A 22,975-nucleotide genomic window follows, 5' to 3' on the forward strand; every position below is an offset into this window, starting at 1 on the left:
ATCTGGCACTTTGCAGAAATTTTGGAACAGGAATGTAGCTCTTTTACAATTCTAACTCTATAGGTAAGGTCAACTTACAGCCTATGGGAACTTTACAACATATCCTGAAAGAAACTCAAGCCTTGCCAAAGAAGTGACAGTAAGCCATATGGTTTTGTTTAGAGATATAAGATTAAAGAATAGATTTTATGTCCAGACAAAAATCTATTTTGAAGCTAGGGAGAAAATAAAAAGATAAGCTTTTTTTACTGGAGACAAAACAGAAAAGAAAAACAAATCATAGCTATTTAGAACAAAGACCAAAACCTTTTCAACCCACTAAGCATCAATTAAGAACCAATATTAAAAGGAAGAAAATTGGTAAGTTGCCATAGTAGTTCATAAAGTCCAACAGGTGTTTATTGTTAAGCAAAAACGATACAACTAATGCAGTAAAATCCTGATACATTGGAGAACCAAAACAAATAACAACAAAAAACCCCCCAAAACTCCATAAATAAAATGATACTTCAGTTTAAAGAATGCTATGGCAGTTACTTTTCTCAAACGATTGAAACAATTTTAATCCCAGCTGCCCCCTATTTTATCTAACAATAGATTGTTTAAAGATATGTCACTTCTGGTGAAGCTATTCATTTCACCTAAACTGCACAGAGTTAAGCCTCAGAATAATTTTATCACCTACAGACCATATGCAGACTAAATACAACACTTGTGCCTGATTCTGAATGGTATCTTATATCAAAATGCTCCCTTAATTTTAGCTCTTGCTTCTCAAGCTTCTCTCTCAACTTATCAGAACTGCCTATAGTAACCAAAATTGGATTCATGAAGAAAAAAATATATTTTAGGAAAACATGTGCAAAAAGCATCTAAGCATCTGTTAACATTAAAACCAGCAGGCAGTATGTGCTGCAGAGTACATAAGAAGAGGCTTTAAAATTTAGTAATTCACAACATCCACTTAGAAGTATTATAGTAATCTTTTAAAGTAACACACCACAATGGTACAATCATTTCATTTGTTCAACAAACATTTACTGAGCATCTACATGCCTGGCACTATGCTGGGTGCTGAGGATACAGTGATTAGTAAATAGACACATAAAGCACTACAGGTTTGTACAGTTTCTAAGGCTGAAAAGCAGACAGGTTATCTTGGTAAAACTATAAAAGAGAAAACGAGGTCATCCTCTGATTTTTCCATTAGAGGCAGCTGTTACCTCCACTCCTATCCTAATTATGAAGGGATTGAGACAGATGATAAATGGGGCAAAGAAGTGAGAATAAGAACAGGCAATTAGCAGTGACAATTAGAAATGGGCTAAAACTACCAAAAGTAAGAATTCTTAATCTGGGGTCCAGGGAATCTGTGGATGTTTTCATGGGATCCTTGATCTCCCAGATATTATATTTCAAATTTTGATATATGGATGTATATACATTTATTGGGAAGTTGCTCTTATCAAGTCTCAAAGGGGTCAGCGTTCAAAAACAGCTAAGGGCCACTAAACTAAAAGAATGAAATTCTGCCGGGCGCGGTGGCTCACACCTGTAATTTCAGCACTTTGGGAGGCTAAGCGGGGGCGGATCACCAGGTCAAGAGATCAAGACCATCCTGGCCAACATGGTGAAACCCTGTCTCTACTAAAAATACAAAAATTAGCTGGGCATGGTGGTGTGCGCCTGTAGTCCCAGCTACTCAGGAGGCTGGGGCAGGAACTTGAATGCAGGAGGCAGAAGTTGCAGTGAGCCGAGATAGCGCCACTGCACTCCAGCCTGGCGACAGAGTGACACTCTGTCTCAAAAAAAAAAAAAAAAGAATGAAGTTCAAGGTCTAGACATCAGATCGAGAAACTAAGGGAACTATTTTGAAAACAGAAAGGTTTCACCAGTGTCCCTAATAACACACAATGTAGGTGGCTACCTATAGCAAGTATCAGTATGTCCTCCATTTAATTTCAATGGAAACTGCAGAAATACCTTAGTTAAATAAATTAAAACTAATGAATGACTTTCAAAATGTATGATGACCTCTTTTTTTTTTTCTTTTAACATACCTTTAAGGCTTCTATAACAAGGTCCCTTGCTTCAAGCTCTCCTTCAAGAATACTAAATAGTGTCAGGAGTTCAGGCTTGCTGAGTTTTTCCAGATTCATCTTGAAAGCCTGAAACAAAGGTAACAATCAGAGAATCTCCAAAGACATAGTTAATTTGATACAATTAAAGAAAAAATAAAGTGAGAGATAAGAGCAATTATAGTATCAAATGCCTTAATAAAGGAAATAGTTGAAATTAAATAGAAATATGTTTTCTGATGTTAATCACAAATTGAGCAACAACAGAAAGTAAAATTCACTTTAATTATTGATTTCACTACCACTCACAAAGATCAATTTTTCATCATATTTCCTCCAGACATGTTTACAAACAAATATCCTAGGAAATCTCAGAAAGAATTAGCCGCTAGGGCTGGGCGCAGTGGCTCATGCCTGTAATCCCAGCACTTTGAGAGGCTGAGGTGGGCGGACCACGAAGTCAGGAGATCAAGACCATCCTGGCCAACATGGTAAAACCCTGTCTCTACTGAAATACAAAATATTAGCCGGGCATGGTGGGGGCACGCCTGTAGTCCCAGCTACTCGGGAGGCTGAGGCAGGGGAATCACTTGAACGCGGGAGGCAAAGATTGCAGTGAGCCGAGACCACGCCACTGTACTCCAGCCTGGGCGACAGAGTGAGACTCTGTCTCAAAAAAAAAAACCAAAAAAAAAACCAAACAAGAATTAGCCACTGATTTTTCAGGTAAAATTGTGTTATAATGAATACTATTTCTCTGAAAAATTGATAGACCATCAAAAGATTTCCCAGTTTTAGATAACCAATTTCCAAAACTGTATATAAAACATTCTGATATCCCTCTTCAATTGGTTAAAATAAAATTCGGGAAAAGAGATAATGTTTGGTGGGAGTATGGGAGAAATTTTTCTTTTAAATTGTCTGCTTTCACAGACAATAGCTAACACAATATTTATATCTTGTATAGTAAAATAGACTTAATTCAACTATATGCAAACCTACTTTTAAATGAATTCTCAAAGTATAGTGTTTAAACATCTTTTTTTATTTTTTTTTGTTTTAAGACAGGGTCTTGCTCTGTCACCCAGCCTGGAGTGTAGTGGTGCAAACACGGCTCACTGCAGCCTCAACCTCCTGGGCTCAAGCGATTCTCCCGCCTCAGCCTCCCAAGTAGCTAGGATCACTGATACACGCCGCCACGCCTGGTTAATTTATTTTTTATTGTTTGCAGAAATGGGGTCTCCCTGTGTTGCCCAGACTGGACTCAAACTCCTGGACTCAAGTGATCCTCCCACCTTAGCCTTCAAAGTGCTGGGATTACAGGCATGAGCCACTGTGCCAGGCCTGTTTAAACATCTTAATTGGCTAGGCTACCAAAAACTGAATTTATCTGACTTGGTAAGTTCACATTTCTCTGAGAATCTGCATGTTCCAAAGTATGTTAAATGGCAAATTGCATGACACAAACTCAATCCTTTCTACAACACTAATTCTCACAAACCACATAAAGATACAAGTTAGACTGCTGTACAATCTTAGCCTTCTGACCAGTGTGTATGGTAAGATATATTTTATAATTTCCAAAGTAGAACAAATATTTCTCTCTCCACTTTTTATTTTCAAATTGCCACTCTTATGGAAAGTGAATCATAACATGACCAGTTCACACATCCTCCAGTAATTTATCACTCTTTTTAATTTTGGGGGGCACACAAAAAAAGAATTGATTCCTCCCAGAGCTACTGCTTTTAAGTGAACATGTATAAAATGCATACTTCACTTTGTTGTTAGATTGTGTTCCAGGACATGCTGTCCAAGTCTTTTAAAGCACAGTAAAACATCTTCGATGTAACCTCAGCTCTAACTGCTAATTTTCTTTTTTTGAGATGGAGTCTCACTCAGTTGCCCAGGCTGGAATGCAGTGGGGTGATTTCGGCTCACTGCAACCACCGTCTCCCAGGTTCAAGTACTTCTCCAGTCTCAGCCTCTGAGTAGCTGGGATTACAGGCAACCACCATCATGCCTGGCTAATTTTTGTATTTTAGTAGAGACGGGGTTTCACCATGTTGGCAAGGCTGGTCTTGAACTCCTGACCTCAGGTGATCCGCTCACCTCAGTCTCCCAAAGTGCTAGGATTACAGGTGTGAGCCACCACACCTGGCCTTTTTTTCTTTTTCTTTTTATTTATTTATTTTTTTGAGACAGAGTTTTGCTCTTGTTGCCCAGGCTGGAGAGCAATGGTGCAGTCTTGGCTCACTGCAACCTCCGCCTCCCGGGTTCCAGCGATTCTCCTGCCTCAGCCTCCCAAGTAGCTGGGATTACAGGCACATGCCACCATGCCCAGCTAATTTTTGTATTTTTAGTAGAGATGGGGTTTTACCATGTTGGCCAAGCTGGTCTCCAACTCCTGACCTCAGGTGATCCGCCCGCCTCGGCCTCCCAAAGTGCTGAGATTAAAGGTGTGAGCCACCACGCCCAGCCTCTATTTTCTAACAAGTGAATTTCAGCAACTAGTAAATGATGTTCACTTTAGTATCAGGGATATATCTGATAACATTTATTCTAAAAATAAAAATAAAAACTAAAACAAAACTAAACAAAAAAATTCTAACAAACCTAATAAAGCTACACTTTATTAGAGGTTATATTGGAAAGAACATGTAGCTTGGTAGTCAGATGCCACATCTGCATCTTCCTAGTTGTGTGACTGGGCAAGTTATCTGACTCCGTTTTCTAATCTGTGAAAGGGGGATGATGATATTTAACTCATAGGGCTGCTATGAAGATTAAGTTAATAAATGTAGAACATCTTACCACATTGCTGATACCTGGTTTCATTATTAGTAACTATTATCCTGTCTCATTTTTCAAAAGAATTTAAGAAAGGCACTATCAAAAACTGCAGACAGCCAAGATCGATGACCTCGGAAATAACTTCAGTTGCCCTTTTGCAATTGGGAAGTCCTTCTTGGTTCTAGTTTAAGCTTCTAAGTAAAAATCAAGTATTATTTGTTAGATTCTAATAAAATAAAAATAAGAGGTACATATACAAAGAACTAAATTATATTGTACTTAAAGTGTTCGATATGTAAAATGAAACAAAAAGTCTTTGATCTGTTATGATAAATATACATCCTTATAAAAGAGTAAAATTAAAACAGTCTTCAGAGTCACTTTAATTACAAAACAGTCCAGCCTAGGCAAGAAAAGGTTCTATTCCTTGTCAATGACAAAGAAGAATTCTTTTATTATCTCTGTGTTTATAAATCACTTCTGCACACAAATGTTAATAACTGGAACATTTCACTAATATGTCCCAACTCGGCTAGGCATGGTTACCCACACCTGTAATCCCATCCCAGCACTTTGGGAGGTGGAGGTGGGAGGATCACTTGAGGTCAGGAGTTTAAGACCAGCCTGGCCAACATGGTGAAACCCTGTCTCTACTTAAAATACAAAAAAATTAGCCAGACGTGGTGGTGCACACCTGTAGTCCCAGCTACTCGGGAGGGAGGCTGAGGCAGGAGAATCGCTTGAACCTGGGAGGTGGAGATGGCAGTGAGCCGAAATCACGCCACTGTACTCTAGCCTGGTTGACACAGTGAGACTCTGTGTCAAAAAAAAAAAAAGGTACCAACTCAGCTTAGTGTCTACATGAACACAATATAAATATTACACAGGAGGAAAGAAAGGCCACTGCTGTGTAATGTAAGAACCAACAGATCTGTTCTTGCATATTCCAATAACCACCATTTATAAGTATTAACATTTAACAGTTCCTTCTGTTCTATGCATTTGAATGTAATCTCAATATATAGACACTGCAATAAATTTTTGCCTGAAATATAAAAGAATGACAGTAAAACTGCATTAGATTTTAGGATAGCAGTGATATTCTTGGAGGTAGGGGTGATACTGACCTGATAATCGGCAGAGTCACACTTCAGTCCTCAAGTATAAACTTACAGTTTTCTTCAGTAAAAAATTGGGAAAATTGCCAAATATATTTAAAATGCCATTAGCATGGTGGAAATGTGTCCAATGCTGCAAAATAAGGAGAAATTTATTGTTCATGTGATTATACTATAAACAACTTGGTAAATCCCATTAATGTCAACTGTCATCGCTGATGAGGTCTGACAGCTGTAGGTTGATAATGACAAGAAAGAAGAAAATAGCCAGTTCTTCAAGTTTAAGTTGAATAATATATGAAAAATACCAGGAATCTGACTTCCCTTTTGCAACTAAAATAAGGGAAGGTAGAGGCTTTTGAGATCTTTTCTACTTTAAGATGTCCACTGCCATTTTAACTTCTGACTTTTCTCTTCCTGAAATGACAAAAACCTATTTGCTTGAATCACCATGACTTAAGCACAATGCACTTAGATTTAGCCGGGCGTGGTGGCAGGTGCCTGTGGTCCCAGCTACTCACGAGGCTAAGGCAGGAGAATGGCGTGAACCCAGGAGGTGGAGCTTGTAGTGAGCCGAGATTGTGCCACTGCACTCCAGCCTGGGCGACAGAGCGAGACTCCATCTCAAAAAAAAAAAAAATCATAATTACAATGGAAATTTTTAAACTGCCAAATTCATATAAGGAAAATTCTCATCTCCTCACCTCCCAACAATCCATAAACAAACAAATCAGCCTCTTAGCATCTCGACTTTGTCTATAAAGGCTGATTACACATCCCCACAGTCTATAAATCTGAAATAACCACTTGTAGACAAATTGTGTGGATACATTATCATACACTGTGGTATAGACAGCTATAGCTGTATATATTTTTCACATTTATGATCAGATGTTAAATGTTAAATTATATGTAATTTTTTGTTTATGATTTCCTAACAGTGTATTAGACCCAGCAAATTTTAATAAAAATGATAGGCTTTAAATTTTATTTGATAAAATGTAATCTTTGCCTTTTATTTTAAGGCACTAAGTCTGAAAGCCCATTTGAGTTGCTGAAACCTAACAGTCAAATGGGGACAGTGTCAAAGGAAGAAATAATGCTGCAGTAAGTCCTTGGTTGCTTCATTAAAACAAGAATCAGTAATTAAACTAATTACAGATCTCTCAAGTTAGGACAGGAAGTATGAATTTGTTATACAGTCAAGAATATAGACCCAACAACATATACACAAACCACTGCATAAGCTATTCCAGCAATTTCTGCCCAATATATGGGCAGAATTATGTGGCCAAGGATATTCAGAAAAAGGGTATTTCTAGCCCCATATTCATTATCAGAAAAACTGACAGATTTTTGGTATGCCACATGGTGTCTATAGACTCACTCCCTACTTATTTTCTAAGTAAGCTGTCACTTGTCATCTTCATCATCAGTGACTCTGAAGGACAAGATCAGTTCAACTAGATGCTCAGCTCATTCCTTCCAAGACCCGAATTACCTTAGAGTTTAGACACAGATATTTCTAAGTCTATGGATTCATTCCCTACTTATCTTCTAAGTAAGCTGTCACTTGTCATTTTCATCATCAGTAACTCTGAAGGGCAAGATCATTTCAACTAAATGCTCAGCTAATTCCTTCCAAGACCCAACTTTCCTTAGAGTTTAGACATACATATTTCTAAGGAATGCTACAGTCTATAAATCTGAAATAAAAACCACTTGTAGACAAATTGTCTGGATACATTATCATACACTGTGGCATAGCCAGCTATAGCTATATTAAGCTTTATAGTTTTCTCAATAAAAAATACACATATAAATATATACAATAAAAAAGATAAAGATATTTATTTTTAAAAAAGATATTTTAATAGCCTGGAAAAATAAACCCATTTAAGGGCTAAGTATAACACTTTTTTTTTTTTTTTTTTTTGAGATGGAGTTTCGCTCTCATTGCCCAGGCTGGAGTGCAATGGCACGATCTTGATCACCGCAGCCTTTGCCTCCCGGGTTCAAGCTATTCTCCCACCTCAGCCTTCTGAGTAGCTGAGATTATAGGCATGCGCCACCATGCCTAGCTGATTTTATATTTTTAGTAGAGATGGGGTTTCTCCATGTTGGTCAGGCTGGTCTCAAACTCCTGACCTCAGGTGATCCCCCCGCCTTGGCCTCCCAAAGTGCTGGGATTACAGGTGTGAGCCTCCGTGCCCGGCCTACATTTATTTTTATGTTATCAATAAGTGATTTCAAATGAGCCTGCCCAGCATACCATTTGGTCTATTCACAGGTTTCATCCCACCATGAAATCTTAGCCCAATAGCCAGGACAGCATGAGTCTTTTCTAGATGAACTTTCTTGTGCCAACAGTCAGAAGTTATGGGTATCAAAAACTGCATCCCCCCAACTACCCCACTGTGCCTCCTTAACTGTAGTACTGATTTTGCCTAGAAGTATGTTGGTGTGGCTCTGCTCATTTTATTCTGATATTTTCCCCTCTCTGGATACTATCCGAGCTCCACTTATTCTGGTTTCGGTTATGCTTCTTCTTTCTTGAAGAAGTCCCAGTTTCTGCTCTGGAATTCTGACTTAATTCTATAAGATAACAAGCATTGCTGCTGCCATTTTACCATATAGAGACTGAATGGCGGAAAAAGAAACACCCTAAACAGCTTCTATAGCCATGTAAGCAGTAGGACAGGGCAGGACAGGGCAGGGCAGGGTGGAGTACAAGCAAGATGTTTGTCTGTCTATTATCTGGGTGTGAGCATATCTACATAGAACTGAGGCTTTCTTTCTTTCCAGGTGGTAGGTTTTTCCACATAAGGTAGGAAAACAACATTTTTAGATGAGACTTAGATAGCTCCTGACATAGAAATGCCTCAAAAAAATCTATATAGATCTATTTAAATAAATCAACTGGGCTAATTTTTTTTAATCAGTAATTTTACCTAGGAGAGCATTCTTGCAACGCTGGATAAAAATCACTTTTTAATTATATACTCAGATATCGAACTTAAGAAATTTATACTCAGCTATCAAATTTAAGAAATTTATATTTGGACTACAAATGACTCAGATTTTAAGGTCATTCAGTGAGTTTTTAGTATTGGTGAGCAAAGTGATTAGTGATTAGCGAGCAAAGTTATAAAGGAAATTGACTCCAATTATGTAAAGACTCCTTTTTTTTTTTTTTTTTTTGAGACAGAGTCTTGCTTGGTTGCCCAGGCTGGAGTGCAGTGGCACAACCTTGGCTCACTGCAACCTCTGCCTCCGCAGTTTAAGCAATTCTCCTGCCTCAGCCTCCTAAGTAGCTGGGACTACAGGTGCGTGCTACCACGCCTGGCTAGTTTTTATATTTTTAGTAGAAACAGGGGTCTCACCATGTTGGCCAGGCTGGTCTTGAACTCCTGACCTCAAGTGATTCGCCCACCTCAGCCTCCCAAAGTGCTGGGATTATAGGTGTGAGCCACCACGCCCGGCCCGTAAATACTCTTTCAATACATATAAGCCAAGCCAAAATATAGGAGGCCAGTAAATTCTTAAAACTCAAAGAGCCAAGACAGACATGTGAAATGGGTGTTTTTGATAGTTTCCCACTAGATCATGTACTTTTCTTAAAAACCCAGTATACATGAAATAATAATAAAAAATAAACTTGCCACATTTACAAATACTAAATCTGAATATGAACACAAATGCACTGCTATTTTAAAAAATGCATTCAAAGCTTCAGTTAATAGGGTTGCTCCTTAAAAAAAAATTAAAATGTATACAAAACAACCTCATATCGGAGGTAGAAGGTGTTGACACATTACCTTGACTATCTCAAAAGATTTAAGATTCTAATTTTTCAGAAGGATTATTTATTCATTTGGGATAAAAGAGTGACAACATTCTAAATGGTCCCTTTCATTCCTCTTTGGCATTTAAGGGTTAGGCTAGGAAGTAAAACATGTCAATGTGCCACTAGAAAATAATTTTCTGGCTGGGTGCAGTGGCATATGCCTGTAATCTCAGCACTTTGGGAGGCCAAAGCAGGAGGATCAATTGAGGCCAGGCGCTCAAGGCCAGCCTGGGCAACAGCAAAAAAATAAAAAATAAAATAAAAAAAAAAAGTAAGTAATTTTCTGATTAAGAAAGCAGATCTTTTGTACATTTGTTAAAGAAAGCTGTTTTTGAAGGGCGTGGCTCACACCTGTAATCCCAACACTTTGAGAGGCTGAGGCCGGCAAATCACCTGAGCTCAGAAGTTTGAGACCAGCCTGGACAACATGGCAAAATCCTGTCCCTACAAAAAATGCAAAAATTAGCCAGGCATGGTGGCATGTGTGCCTGTAGTCCCAGCTACCTGGTAGGCTGAGGCAGGAGAATTGCGTGAGCCCGGGTGGTGGAGGTTGCAGTGAGGCAAGATTACGTCACTGCACTCCAGCCCGGGCAATACAGCGAGACCCTGCCTCAAAAAAAAAAAAAAAAAAAAAAAAAAAGAAAGAAAGAAAAAAGAAAGCCGTTTTTGTTACTATTTACAAAAGTTCTAAAATCAAGGTATAATAACTGATCTCATTTTATTCAATTCCAATATTAAACAGTATATATCTCAAATCAAGCTTCTCTCAGATGAAGGTGAAAGATATTACTGCAATATTTGGATTACTATAATACATGTGTTAAATACACATAACACAGGCTGACTTGTACCTCCCAAAATTCATATGTTGAAGTCCTAAGCCCCAGTACCTGATTTTGGAAACAGGATCTCTAAAGAGATAATTAAGTTAAAATGAGGTCATTAGGGTGGGCTCTAATTCAATATGACTGGTGTTTTATAAGAAGAGGAAATAGAGATATAGACAGGTCAGAGTTAAGACAATGTGAAGACAGCCATCTTTATAAGCCAAGGAGAGACGCCTCAGAAGAAACCAATCTTGCCCACACATTGATCTCAGACTTCTAGGCTCCAGAATTGTGAAAAAATAAATTTCTATTTTTTAAGCCACCCCATCTGTGGTACTTTGTTATAGCAGCCCTAGCAAACTCACACAACATGTTAACCACTTACTACTTTGACAGATGATTAGAACAACTGGATCTAATTGAATTGTAGGTAAGGGGGATCTAAGCCTTCCTCTTACCATGACAGCACTACAACACAGTATTTCTCAGAATGCCTTATTTTGCCTTATCAGTCTGTTTTTTCCCAGCCACATTATAGACAGCATTATATAAAACAGAATGGTTTGGGAACATTTTTAGAGAAAATCAATTTCAGGATCCCACGAGGAAAGATGTTTTGAGTTATCCTGAAATATAATATGAATAGTGCACTTACAAAGAAATTACAATGGTGCCAAGGGATCAAGATGCTTGTTTATTCAATACTGCCAACATAGACTTTGAAGCAGGCCTCAAGAGATCAGCTCTATAATTAAGCTAGTATTTTTTAGGGTCAACATTTATAACACTGTAGTACTCTATTCAAATACATAGTGCTCTATTTACATTAAAGCAGATTCCAGGTTACCAGATTATCTGGATCTATGCTTAATAGAGAAATTAATTATGATATACCATCAGCAATAATCACCACCACTTCAGAGTTCTATAGCAGTTTTCTAAGAAGAATTTAAACAATAGTAATAATGAAAAAAAGATAAACATTTATTGAGCTAAACATTAATGTATGCCAGACAGTGTTCTAAGTACTTGACATGTACAGGTATTAACTAATTCAGTCTTCACAACAACCTTAGGTGATATGCTATAACCATCCCCAACAAATTCATCATTATCATCATCCTCCTCATTTAACAGATGAGAAACCTGAGGCATAGAGGCTAAAAAACTTGCTCAAAGCCTCACAGCTAGTATGTGGTAGAAATGGGATGTGAACCCAGGTAAATTGACTCCAGAGACTCCCTTGGTAACCACTGCTTACATCTGATCCTCTCATTTTATCAGCCTTAGGAATTGTATGGTGGAAAAACCTCAGCTAAACAACGATTCACAAAGCTGGAAGGAGCCTCAGCAATAATCTAATTCAGCACTCTCATTCTACAGATGAGTACTGAGGCCAGAGTTGTTAATGTGAATACAGTTAAATAGAACTAGGTCTAGCACACATTTTTTTTTTTTTTTTGAGACGGAGTCTCGCTTTGTCACCCAGGCTGGAGTGCAATGGCGCGATCTCGGCTCACTGCAACCTCCGCCTCCCAGGTTCAAGCAATTCTCCTGCCTCAGCCTCCTGAGTAGCTGGGATTACAGGTGCCCACCACCAGGCCCAGCTAATTTTTCTATTTTTAGTAGAGACAGGGTTTCACCATGTTGGTCAGGCTGGTCTCGAACCCCTGACCTCGTGATCCACCTGCCTCGGCCTCCCAAAGTGCTGGGATTACAGGCGTGAGCCACTGCGCCCGGCCGCATACATGTCTTTTTAAGATCCAGTTTAATTCGCTTTCTGGGACAACATAATAGGTATCAGGTTTTTGTTTTGTTTAGTTCTAAGACTCATGCAACTCTGCTATATCTCTCTGTGAGTGTGAATGTGTGAATGTGTAAGTGTGTGTGTGTACACATCTGTCTCTTTCTCTGTCTCTCATATATGATGTCAGCAAGATTTACATGTATATTGAAGAAAAGAAGAAAGTAGCCTTATGTCCATAAACAAACATTCAGATATCTCTTCCCTCAAATGAGAACATTAGTGCAAAGCTATTAAAAACAGGTCTGGGCTGGGTGCAGCGGCTCACGCATGTAATCCCAGCACTTTGGAATGCCGAGGCAGGCAGATCACCTGAGATAAAGAGTTCAAGACCAGCCTGGCCAACATGGTGAAACCCCATCTCTACTAAAAATACAAAAATTAGCCGGGCGTGGTGGCACACACCTGTGATCCCAGCTTCTCAGGTGGCTGAGGAAAAAGAATCGCTTGAACCCAGGAGGTGGAGGTTGCAGTGAGCTGAGATTGCACCACTGCACTACAGCCTGGGAGACAGAGCAAGACTCTGTCTCAAAACAAGAACAAAAGGTCTGTCTACCTGGATATCTGTTTACACCATCTCAGGTATTCTCATCTGAGACAAGGCCAAACTAGAACTACATTAGTTAAGCTACTGGAATGGATGTTAATGAAAACGAATAACAACTTTTATATTAATAAATTTTTTATCATTGAACATTTTAAAAAAGATATGTCTTTTAACATCAGAATATTATTACCAGGAAACTGAATCATTACATTTTTTTTGTTTGTTTTTTTTGAGATGGAGTTTTGCTCTTGTTGCCCAGCCTGGAGTGCAATGGCGCAACCTCGGCTCACCGCAACCTCCGCCTCCTGGTTCAAGAGATTCTCCTGCCTCAGACTCCCAAGTAGCTGGGATTACAGGCTTGTACCACCATGCCTGGCTAATTTTGTATTTTTAGTAGAGACGGGGTTCCTCCATTTTGGTCAAGCTGGTCTGGCACTCCTGACCTCAGGTGACCCGCCCACCTCGGCCTCCCAAAGTGCTGGAATTACAGGCGTGAGCCACTGCACCCGGCTGAATCATTTCTATATAATTTGTTAGATGGCTTTATTTCATTTAAATGAAATTGTAACATGATTTCAATCAAATATGTATCTGGCCGTCTCTATTGTCTATCTGTCCATCAGTCCCCTAAATTTTTGCTTTTCTGAAATAATGCCACCATAACTTGTAAAATACCACAAGGGAACAATAACATGTAGATTGATTATTTTCAGTAAGATGATTCATGGGCCACAATTCTAGAGGCAGCCTGGAATGCAAACCCTTCAAATGCTAATGTAGGATGATGACGTCATTGATTCCACTAAGATTCCACACTGGGGAGAAACTCCAGAGTATGGTATGAAGGATTAACCATCAAACAGTTAAGGAATCTGTGTTTTAGCGATGTCCATAACCTGACTTTATCTGAACTGCAAAAAAAACTTCAAATAATCCTCTAGCAGAAATAAAACTCGTGATGTTGTTTTGTCTTCTAAGACAGATAACTGACTTAAAAAAAGTTTAACAATTGAGTATCAGTTGAATATTTCCAACAACAAGCCTGGCAATTGTTGTTCTATGGTTCTTCAGGGACAGTAATTCTGCTGGGAGACAGTGTGTTATAGTGGAAAGCACATGGATTTTGGAATCTGACAGAGCTGAGTTTGCATCCTGGCTCTGCCACTTGCTCTTTGATCCATTTAACCTTTGAACTTCAGTTCTTTAGCTATAAAATGGACATAACAATACATACTGTAACAGGAGGCTGCATGGTTTAAATGAGTTAGTGACTGGTCAGCTTCTCATTTCTCATCCTTAAAGAGCATACTTTTTGGTTTCATCTGCAAGGATAATGAAGTTTTCCTTTTCCAATGGGTCATCATTGTCTATCATTCACGTGTCTAATTTACAAACCAAAACAAGTTTACTTCTGACTTCTGGCAGGTTGATCTGCACCAAAAAGAAAGAGATGGCCTGGCCAGTTCCTGGGAAAGTCAGTTTAGAGACATGTTCAAGCCAATTGTATCTGCACAATACTTGGAAAAAGAAAAGGCCAGCCTTCTGCTTAGATTAGTTTTTTGTGCCTTTAGCATACAGGTAAACGCATACCTTTGCTTCCACTGAATTTTAACAGGTTTTAATCAAGTCACAACTTTAACTTGTGATGACTGAGAAATGGGTTTCCTGAAAATATCACAGCTATTTTTTTACATTAAATTAAATGCATAATGGATATGTATCTACATTCGTAATTCAAGAGCAGTTATCACATTCTATTACATCAGTTCATCTGTTTCCATATCTGTCTTCTGTCTCACAAGACTCTGAACTCATCTGAACAACTACTCTGTCTATTCAACTTGATCACACTTAGCACTAGCAGTCTCTGGTTCAAACAGATACTGAAAAAATGCTGGTTGGAAAGAAATGTACAGCACTTTCAATCTCAGCCAACACAACTGGACTTTACCTTTTAGAAAATGGGAAGCCACTCAACATTTTTAACCTGGTGAAAATCATAACAAAAGCATAGTTTTAGGAAAGTTAATGCTTACAGTACAGGGCTGACTTGACTGAAGAGAAAATGGAAACAGAAAGAGTAGCCGGGAAAAAAATTTAACAGCATAGGTATGAGGCAAAAATGTATGAACTAGGATGGTAGCAATAAGAATGGAAGAGACTGACAAAAGAGACATTAAAAAGAATTTACTTAGTTATTTAAGAATTTACTTACAGTAAATGACGGATTTTCATTTAGGGAGGTAAGAGGGGAAATAATCCCAGATCAGCTGAGGTTTTGAGACTGGGTGACTAGAATGATGATACCATTAGCAAAAACAGGGATGTTAGAAATGGAACTGGGTTTACTGGGGAAATGATGACTGTGATACGAGACAGGCTGAATGAGAAGTTATTTGACCCCCAAGAGGAACGTGTTAAGAGTCTGTTAGTGTGGTGATGGCTAAGGGTTTAGAAGTGAAGAAGTCTTTGGGGATAGAGCCTTTTAAGGAAATTTATTCTGTGCCCTCAATTTAAGGACAAGAGGCAACAAGATGAAACTGATATATAGGGCTAGACCAGATCATTGTTATACCCTCAAACATTAAGTCAGTTAAGAACTAGATTGGTTCTGTTGTTACTTCTGTAGCACCTGCTGTAACAGAAAGGACTATTTAGCAGAAACCAAGTAATGAGGGCCTCCCTGGAGCCCCCATTCTCCAACAAAAAACCCAGTTTGTGCTTCTTTCTTTTTCCTATAACTTACCTGTCAGTTATCCTTCATCCTTCTCTCCATTATAACTTACAATTCTTATCTCGTGTTAAAACAATTTATCCCTGCTTCTACTTTCTGTTCTCCTTCCCTGGCTCTCACTTTTCTTTTTTTTGAGATGGAGTTTCACTGTTGTTGCCCAGCCTGGAGTGCAATGGCGCGATCTTGGCTCACCACAATCTCCGCCTTCTGGGTTCAAACGATTCTCCTGTCTTGGCCTCCCGAGTAGCTGGGATTACAGGCATGTGCTAACATGCCTGGCTAATTTTGTATTTTTAGTAGAGATGGGGTTTCTCCATGTTGGTCAGGCTGGTCTTGAACTCCCAGCCTCAGGTGATCCACCTGCCTCAGCCTCCCAAAGTGCTGGGATTACAGGCGTGAGTCACCATGCCTGGCCTGGCTCTCACCTTTCTACGGTGGGTAGACCCAGAGCACACTTCAGCTTCAGCCTAGCCTTTCCCAGCAGTTTTGCACAAAGAATCTACGCAGATGCTCCCGAAGCTCATGGTCAGGAGTCTTTGTCTGTAGACCCACCCCATCATCCTGTGCTTTCCTATTTTCCTTTCTTGTTTCTATTAAACTCAGTAACAATTAAGGGTTGCATTCTTTAAATTCAGTAACAATTGAGAACTATATTCTTTGTGGCTCCAGAAGTCAGAAAGGATTCATTAAACAGCAAATGACACATTTAGATTGGAAGTTCTGGCTCTGTACCTGAAATGTAGAGTTTGGAAATAACTGGCAAAGATGAGCCATATTACAGCGTATTGCATTATCTAGTTCAATGCCTCTTTGTAGTCTTGTTTTCTTCAACCCACAAACTCCCGCCCTTCATGTTCCCCCACCTCTACTCAACTCCCCTATCCATGTTTTCTTCTCACTCCAGTTTTGGTTGTTCCTATCATCGCTCCTTACTTTGGGGACAGTGGGGGAGGCTGTCTTCAAAAGTAAGGTAAAAACCACTTTTAATCAAAATTACCATTAAAAGTCCCTTAAATTTCACAGAAGGTATAACTCTGCACGGTAATCACAGTATCTACAAAACCATTTATATGACATTCAGGATGATGCTACTTAAAGACAGTAGAGCTTAGAGTGGAGCAACTGACAATTCAGAAAGAAGACATCGGCTAGCTGAATCCCTTGCCTTTCTTTTTTCCTTGGACCAAAAAACTCAAGAAAGATAATCTGCATGACAAAATTATTAAATACACACACTCCAAGACAGATACACACTCTCCTAAAAATCTTTGGCTCAGATGCTTGAGATCATGACATATGCAAACAAGCTTTGTTTCCCTCTATTCAGGACTTAGTCATATGTTGAAAAATTTAAAACAAAACCAATCAATAACTAAAATCCAACACTAAGTCTTCACCTTTGCTAAAATGCTGAAGGGGTAAAATAATGTTTAATATTAAATTCTTTAACTCACATGCCAAGTGCTAATAATAATAACTGTCAATTACTAAGTGCTTCTTATATCCTGGGTACCTTGCTTTGTGATATGTGCACATGTATGTGTGTATATTCATGTAATCCTTTTTTTTTTTTTTGGTGACAGAGTCTTGCTGTGTCACCCAGGCTGGAGTGCAGTGACACAATCTTAGCTCACTACAACCTCCACCTCCTGGGTTCAAGCAAATTCTCATGCCTCAGCTTCCTGAGTAGCTGGGACTACAGGCACGTGCCACCATGCCTGGTTAATTTTTGTATTTTTTTTTTTCTTTGAGACAGAGTTTCGCTCTTGTTGCCCAGGCTGGAGTGCAATGGCACGATCTTGGCTCACTGCAACCTCCGTCTCCCGGGTTAAAGCCATTCTCCTGCCTCAGCCTCTGGAGTAGCTGGGATTACAGGCATGTGCCACCACACCCTGTTAATTTTGTATTTTTAGTAGAGATGGGGTTTCTCCATGTTGGTCAGGCTGGTCTCAAACTCCTGACCTTAGGTGATCCGCCTGCCTTGGCCTCCCAAAGTGCTGGGATTACAGGTGAGCCACTGCACCTGGCAATTTTTGTATTTTTAGTAGAGACAGAGTTTTGCCATGTTGGCCAGGCTGGTCTCGAGCTCCTGGCCTCAAGCGATCCACCCGCTTCGGCCTCCAAAAGTGCTGTGATTACAGGTGTGAGCCTCCGCACCTGGCCTATTCGTGTAATCCTTAAAGAAACCTCTCCAAGTTATTTCTATCTCACAGCTGAGGAAACAGACTGAGCTACGGTGAAGACAGAAAATTTTTCTCTTGCCCTGGATCACACAGTGAACAGTAGCACAGTTGGGATTTGAACCTAGGTTTGCCTTTAAAGTCTGTGTTGTAAATAATTACATTCTCCAGGCTCATGATAAATAAGCCATTTTCTCACTAAAAGGCTTTAAATTGAACTTTGGAAGATTTAAATTTTAGTTATTAGCAGCAAATATTCAGAAATTTTAATTTTGTTAATTTTTTATTTTTTGAGATGAAGTTTCTCTCTTCTTGCCCAGGCTGGAGTGCAATGGCGTGATCTCGGCTCACTGCAACCTCCGCCTCCCGGGTTTAAGCCATTCTCCTGCCTCAGCCTCCCGAGTAGCTGGGATTACAGGTGACCACCACCATGCCTGGCTAGTTTTTGTATTTTTAGTAGAGAAGGGGTTTCACCATGTTGGCCAGGCTGGTCTCAAACTCCTGATCTCAGGTGATCTGCCTGCCTCAATGTCCCAACGTGCTGGGATTACAGGTGTGAGCCACCATGCTCGGCCAAATATTCAGAAATTTTAAAATGGCCTTTAGAAAACATGCTAATAAGCCACTCCTGGGGCCAACCAGCATAGACTGAACAAATTTCCTCTAGAAGCATATCTCTGCTTCCTGCTTCATGACGTCAAACACCAGTTAGATGGAAACCCCCAAGAAACACCATTCTGCTCCACTCAGAAAAACCAAGAATTCAAATCCTACGCTGCAAATCAACTGGTAGCACTGCAAATGTGATTCTGCCAAGATACAAATCCAGAGAAGACTGATTGTATTATGCCCACCACAATCAATAATCAGCCTGTATAATTACACTTAGGGACCCAAGGCTGTTCTGTGCTCCGTTCCTATTTTTAGTGTTACTTTAAAAACACAAAATCAACTAAAAATCCATTTTAAAAGTCCCAAAGTAGATCAATAACTTGTCAAAACCAAACACTCAGAAACTATTTTTTTTTTTTTTTTTTTTTTGAGACAGAGTCTCGCTTTGTTTCCCAGGCCGGGGCGCAGTGGTGCAATCTCAGCTCACTGCAAACTCTGCCTCCCGGGTTCAAGCAATTCTGCTGCCTCAGCCTCCTGAGTAGCTAGGATTACAGGTGCATGCCACCACATCCAGCTAATTTTTTACATTTTTGATAAAGACGGGGTTTTATCATGTTGGCCAGGCTGGTCTCGAACTCTTGACCTCGTGATCCACTCGCCTCAGCTTCCCAAAGTGCTGGGTTTACAGATGTGAGCCACCAAGCCTGGCCTCAGAAACTATTCTTGAACAAAAATCAGCAATCAGTCCCTAGTGATCTCTCCTAAATTCACTTCATTCCTATCAGGTCAGATATTTAGAACAATAAAATCCTAAAATGATTAGCACTCATTACGTTCTTAAGTCTGGTTCAAATTTCATGACAGTAAAATAGTATTTTCTAACTAGCAGATTATATATATTTTTTTAACTTTTTTTTTTTTTTTTTTTTTTTTTTTTGTTAAGAGACAGGGTCTCTTTCTGCTGCCCAGGCTGGAGAGTGCAGTGGCATGATCATAGCTCACTGTAACCTCAAACACCTGGGCTCAAGCAAGCCTCCTGCCTCAGCCTCCCAAGTAGCAAGGATTACAGGGATGAGCCACCACACCCTGCCTCACAGATATTTCTTTATAAGAAATTCAAAATTTTAGTCACTTAAGACACTGGAATTTCATAAGACAGAAGATGGGGAAAATCAAGTTAAATGAGACAAGTAGGCCGTTTATACTAACAAATTGTGCCAAATCTAATCAGTACATTGCCTTTCAGTCTACCCTAAGGTGACAGCTTCAAACTAAGTTAAACAAACACTCATTAAGTCATACTATATACTAGGAACTGTGAAAGATACAAAGATGAAAAACAAAAAACTATCTGCCCTCAAAGAATTTATAATTCAAGGAGAGAGATCAGACATCTATCCTCTGCATACTATGCTTTTCTTCATCTAGCATGACCAAACAGGTGTTGAAAAGGTTAAAGGAAAGATTTTCAAGACCCAAAAGTGTAACAAACAGATCTTGCTTACTGTGCTAAATAATAAAAGAATATTATTTGCTTTTTCCTATTAAACCTCGGCAATCACAACTTTGGTTTGCTTAGTCTCTTACCTTAGTTTATTTTCTGTTCTCTGTTGATATAATACAACTTATCTTTTTGGGATTTTCTGTTCTGCTTTTAGTTTTTTCTGCTGTTATTGCTGGGAGCTCACGTCTTACCCTTCTATTGCAGCACACATTGCGTTTGCTAGAGACACCCTCCAGTTTCTTCTTTGTACTTTCTTACTGGAGATTTGGAAACAATCACTGAGAAGACCTGTGAACACCGAGTGGCTCTGAAAACTTCAAACCTAACTATTCAAAAGTAATTATCTTTAGGAAGTCTACCTTCAGAAAGTCTAATCAAGAAGGTAAAAGACAACAGTCATTACAATCACCCTCTGTGATTCCAACTCCTTGCATTTTATTGCCATCAGCTTTGGCTATAGCTGACAGCGGGGAGGTAGACTTGAGATTGGAAGCAAAAGAAACTATGCTAAAAATATGGTAAATTTTAATATATAAAAGCGCTAGCAATAGATAATTACTGGGGATTCAACGACATTAACATGAGGTCAAAATCAATACTTTGCACCTGCTGAAATGAAGGCCACTTGACAAAACCTTTAGGAGCACACTAGAGAGGCACTTTTTGGTAAACATGAATAGCTAGAATACCTTGCCTTTATTTACTCTTATCTCTGAGATTTAAAAATTGTTCTTACTTTTCATCCTCTAAATTTTGATAGATGATCGTAAAACCAATCAAAATATACATGAATGTTTCCTGGGGGCGGGGAGGACACTATAAAAAAGGGGTTAGAGAGTTACCAAAGGACACAGGACTAGATTAATCATAAACCTAGATGACTGACCCTGAATTTTCTTCAAACACTTCCTGTCTTTTGTTTCAACCTGCAGTATACCTTCAAGGTTAACTGCAGTCTCCCTGAGCAATGGACCAGCCCACCCTAGACTGGGATATACTCATTCCTAATCCACTGCTACTTATTTACTTATGTATACTGTTTCATTTGAAAACATGGTGTTATTCATTGACTGTCAAGCAACAAATACTGCATTCCTGCCCACACAAAGCCAACTCTGCAGATATCCAACACACCCACCTCACTGTGAAATATAAGATGGCTTTTCATCAAGTTCTCAGGGAGGAAATAGGGTGGAAAAGGAAAAATGAAACGCAATTCAAACCTAAGAAACCCTTAGAGGCTGGGTTCTCCCAGAAGGAACAGAAAGTAGAAGGAAGGTACAAAGGGTGAAGGAGAGGAGGTCCTAGTTCTCCCTCTTTCACAGTCCAAAGAAGTCCCAAAACAGGAGAGCTCTCGACTCCTCACAAGAGGCCAGAGGATGCGAGGGGCTGCGGGAGGAAGACTGAGCATCAGAGAATGGGGGATGGGAAGAACTTAAGTGGGAGAAGCCGCTTCCTCCGTAAAGCTGGCTGTCTAGGTCGGTCTTTGATTTTTGCTTCGCCCCATCCCTCCTTTTTGGGAAACACCAATTTTATCTTACGGAGGAAAGCAGCTCCAGTCCCACCCTGGCGAGCAGGGACAGGTGTAGGGAGGGATGTCTGGCCTTCCGGGGGTACAAAATGGGGTTGGGGGCGGCAGCCTAGAGAATCGGTACCTGTGAGTCCTCTCCGCCAAGGCTGAGGTGCGGGGTGGGAGGCGCCTTTGAATGAGGGGTGTCAGAGGGAAGCCCCTTCTGAGGAGCTGGGAATCGACGAGGGACAAAAAGTAGCTGTGAGGACCCTCGAAGGATGAGGAGCCGCCTCCTCGGGGAATACCGGGAGGTGGAGGAGACGGCCCCGCCCCCTCAGGGGATGGGCCCAGAGGCCGTTGAGACGGCGGCGGGAGGCTACCGGTGCCCCTATCCTTGCTTTGCTCTTGAGAACCCGGCCTCCCAGCCATCACCAAGCCCCAGGGATAGTTGCTCCTACCTTTCCACGACGCTCCGGGCTCCGCTCCCCTCCGCCTCCACTCCCCATCCACAGCGGCTGAGGCTCCGCCCCCTCAGCCGCCCGGCGGGGGCATTGGCATTCACCAGCGCCAATCGCCTCCTTGCTTCTCCAGCCTCGGCCCCAATCCGCGCCGGCTGGAGGCGGGGCTTCTCCAAAGTCATTCAGGCTCCTCCCGGGGCCCCAAGATCCCTTTTGTTTGGGAAGAGCAAGGCCGGGATTGAGCTCGCGTCACTTCCGGGAGGAAGCGCCCTCCTGGGTCCTGGGCTTCAGGGTGGGCTCGCGCCCCTCCCGGCTCGGGGTCTGCAACTTTCCACCTCTGCGTGGTTTCTGGGCAGGACCGTGACTAGTGCTTCGTGCTTTTACCTGACTGTACGGGGAGTTTAGGAATGGAGGGCTCTGGTGGCCTAATCGATTGGGATTTTATCCAGAATGTTAATAAATGAAGTGGGCTTTGGTGTCTGCATTAGAATGAATTCGTTGTTGAAAAACCTGGCTTCCTTGCTCCCTTTTTTTTCTTTTTTCTGGAAGCGCCTGTGGGCGTGGTGCTGGAAGCAAGGGTGCAAAGATGAAACACCTGGAGATCATCCTTCTCTCAACCACATTTTGTACAGAAGAGGATACTAACTTTGGGGGACATAAACCCAGCCGACCTGCCTTCCAGGCGGAAGTCAAATAATTGCAAATTTGTGTGGCAGGTTTTTCCACCCTATGCTTGCCAGCTGAGGCGACTGTTTTCTGTCCTTGGCCTCATTATATTGTGGGGAATGGTGTTTGCAGTGAAGTTGAAACAATGGAGAGTACAGAGGATGCAAGGAATGTCTGCCTTGTGAACACAGGAATGCAGATCTTGGTGGCAGCAAGTCTTAGGCAGGACCAAATAACTCAGAGAGGGGAGTGGATGTATAACTAGTTGTATCCCTACCTAAGGTCAAAGTTTCTGAA

General features: G+C 40.5%; 1 protein-coding gene across 4 annotated transcripts in view; it reads right to left on the reverse strand.

Moving 5' to 3' along the window:
* CTTNBP2NL (CTTNBP2 N-terminal like) overlaps positions 1-22,761 on the reverse strand; it is a 65,416-nt gene extending 42,655 nt beyond the window's left edge. Inside the window, exons 1-4 of one of the 4 annotated variants that reach the window (XM_063606399.1) lie at positions 22,013-22,099; positions 6,511-6,612; positions 5,999-6,122; positions 2,061-2,168 (exon numbers count right to left, since the gene is read on the reverse strand). In XM_063606399.1, the coding sequence (XP_063462469.1) occupies positions 2,061-2,159 (99 nt within the window). In that variant the 5' untranslated portion in view covers positions 2,160-2,168; positions 5,999-6,122; positions 6,511-6,612; positions 22,013-22,099. The other 3 variants (XM_003810692.5, XM_008963030.4, XM_008963031.4) reach the window with 3 other exon arrangements.
* Positions 22,762-22,975: the final 214 nt, after the last annotated feature.

The sequence above is a fragment of the Pan paniscus genome, chromosome 1 (assembly GCF_029289425.2).
Source record: "Pan paniscus chromosome 1, NHGRI_mPanPan1-v2.0_pri, whole genome shotgun sequence".
Taxonomy (NCBI): domain Eukaryota; kingdom Metazoa; phylum Chordata; class Mammalia; order Primates; family Hominidae; genus Pan; species Pan paniscus.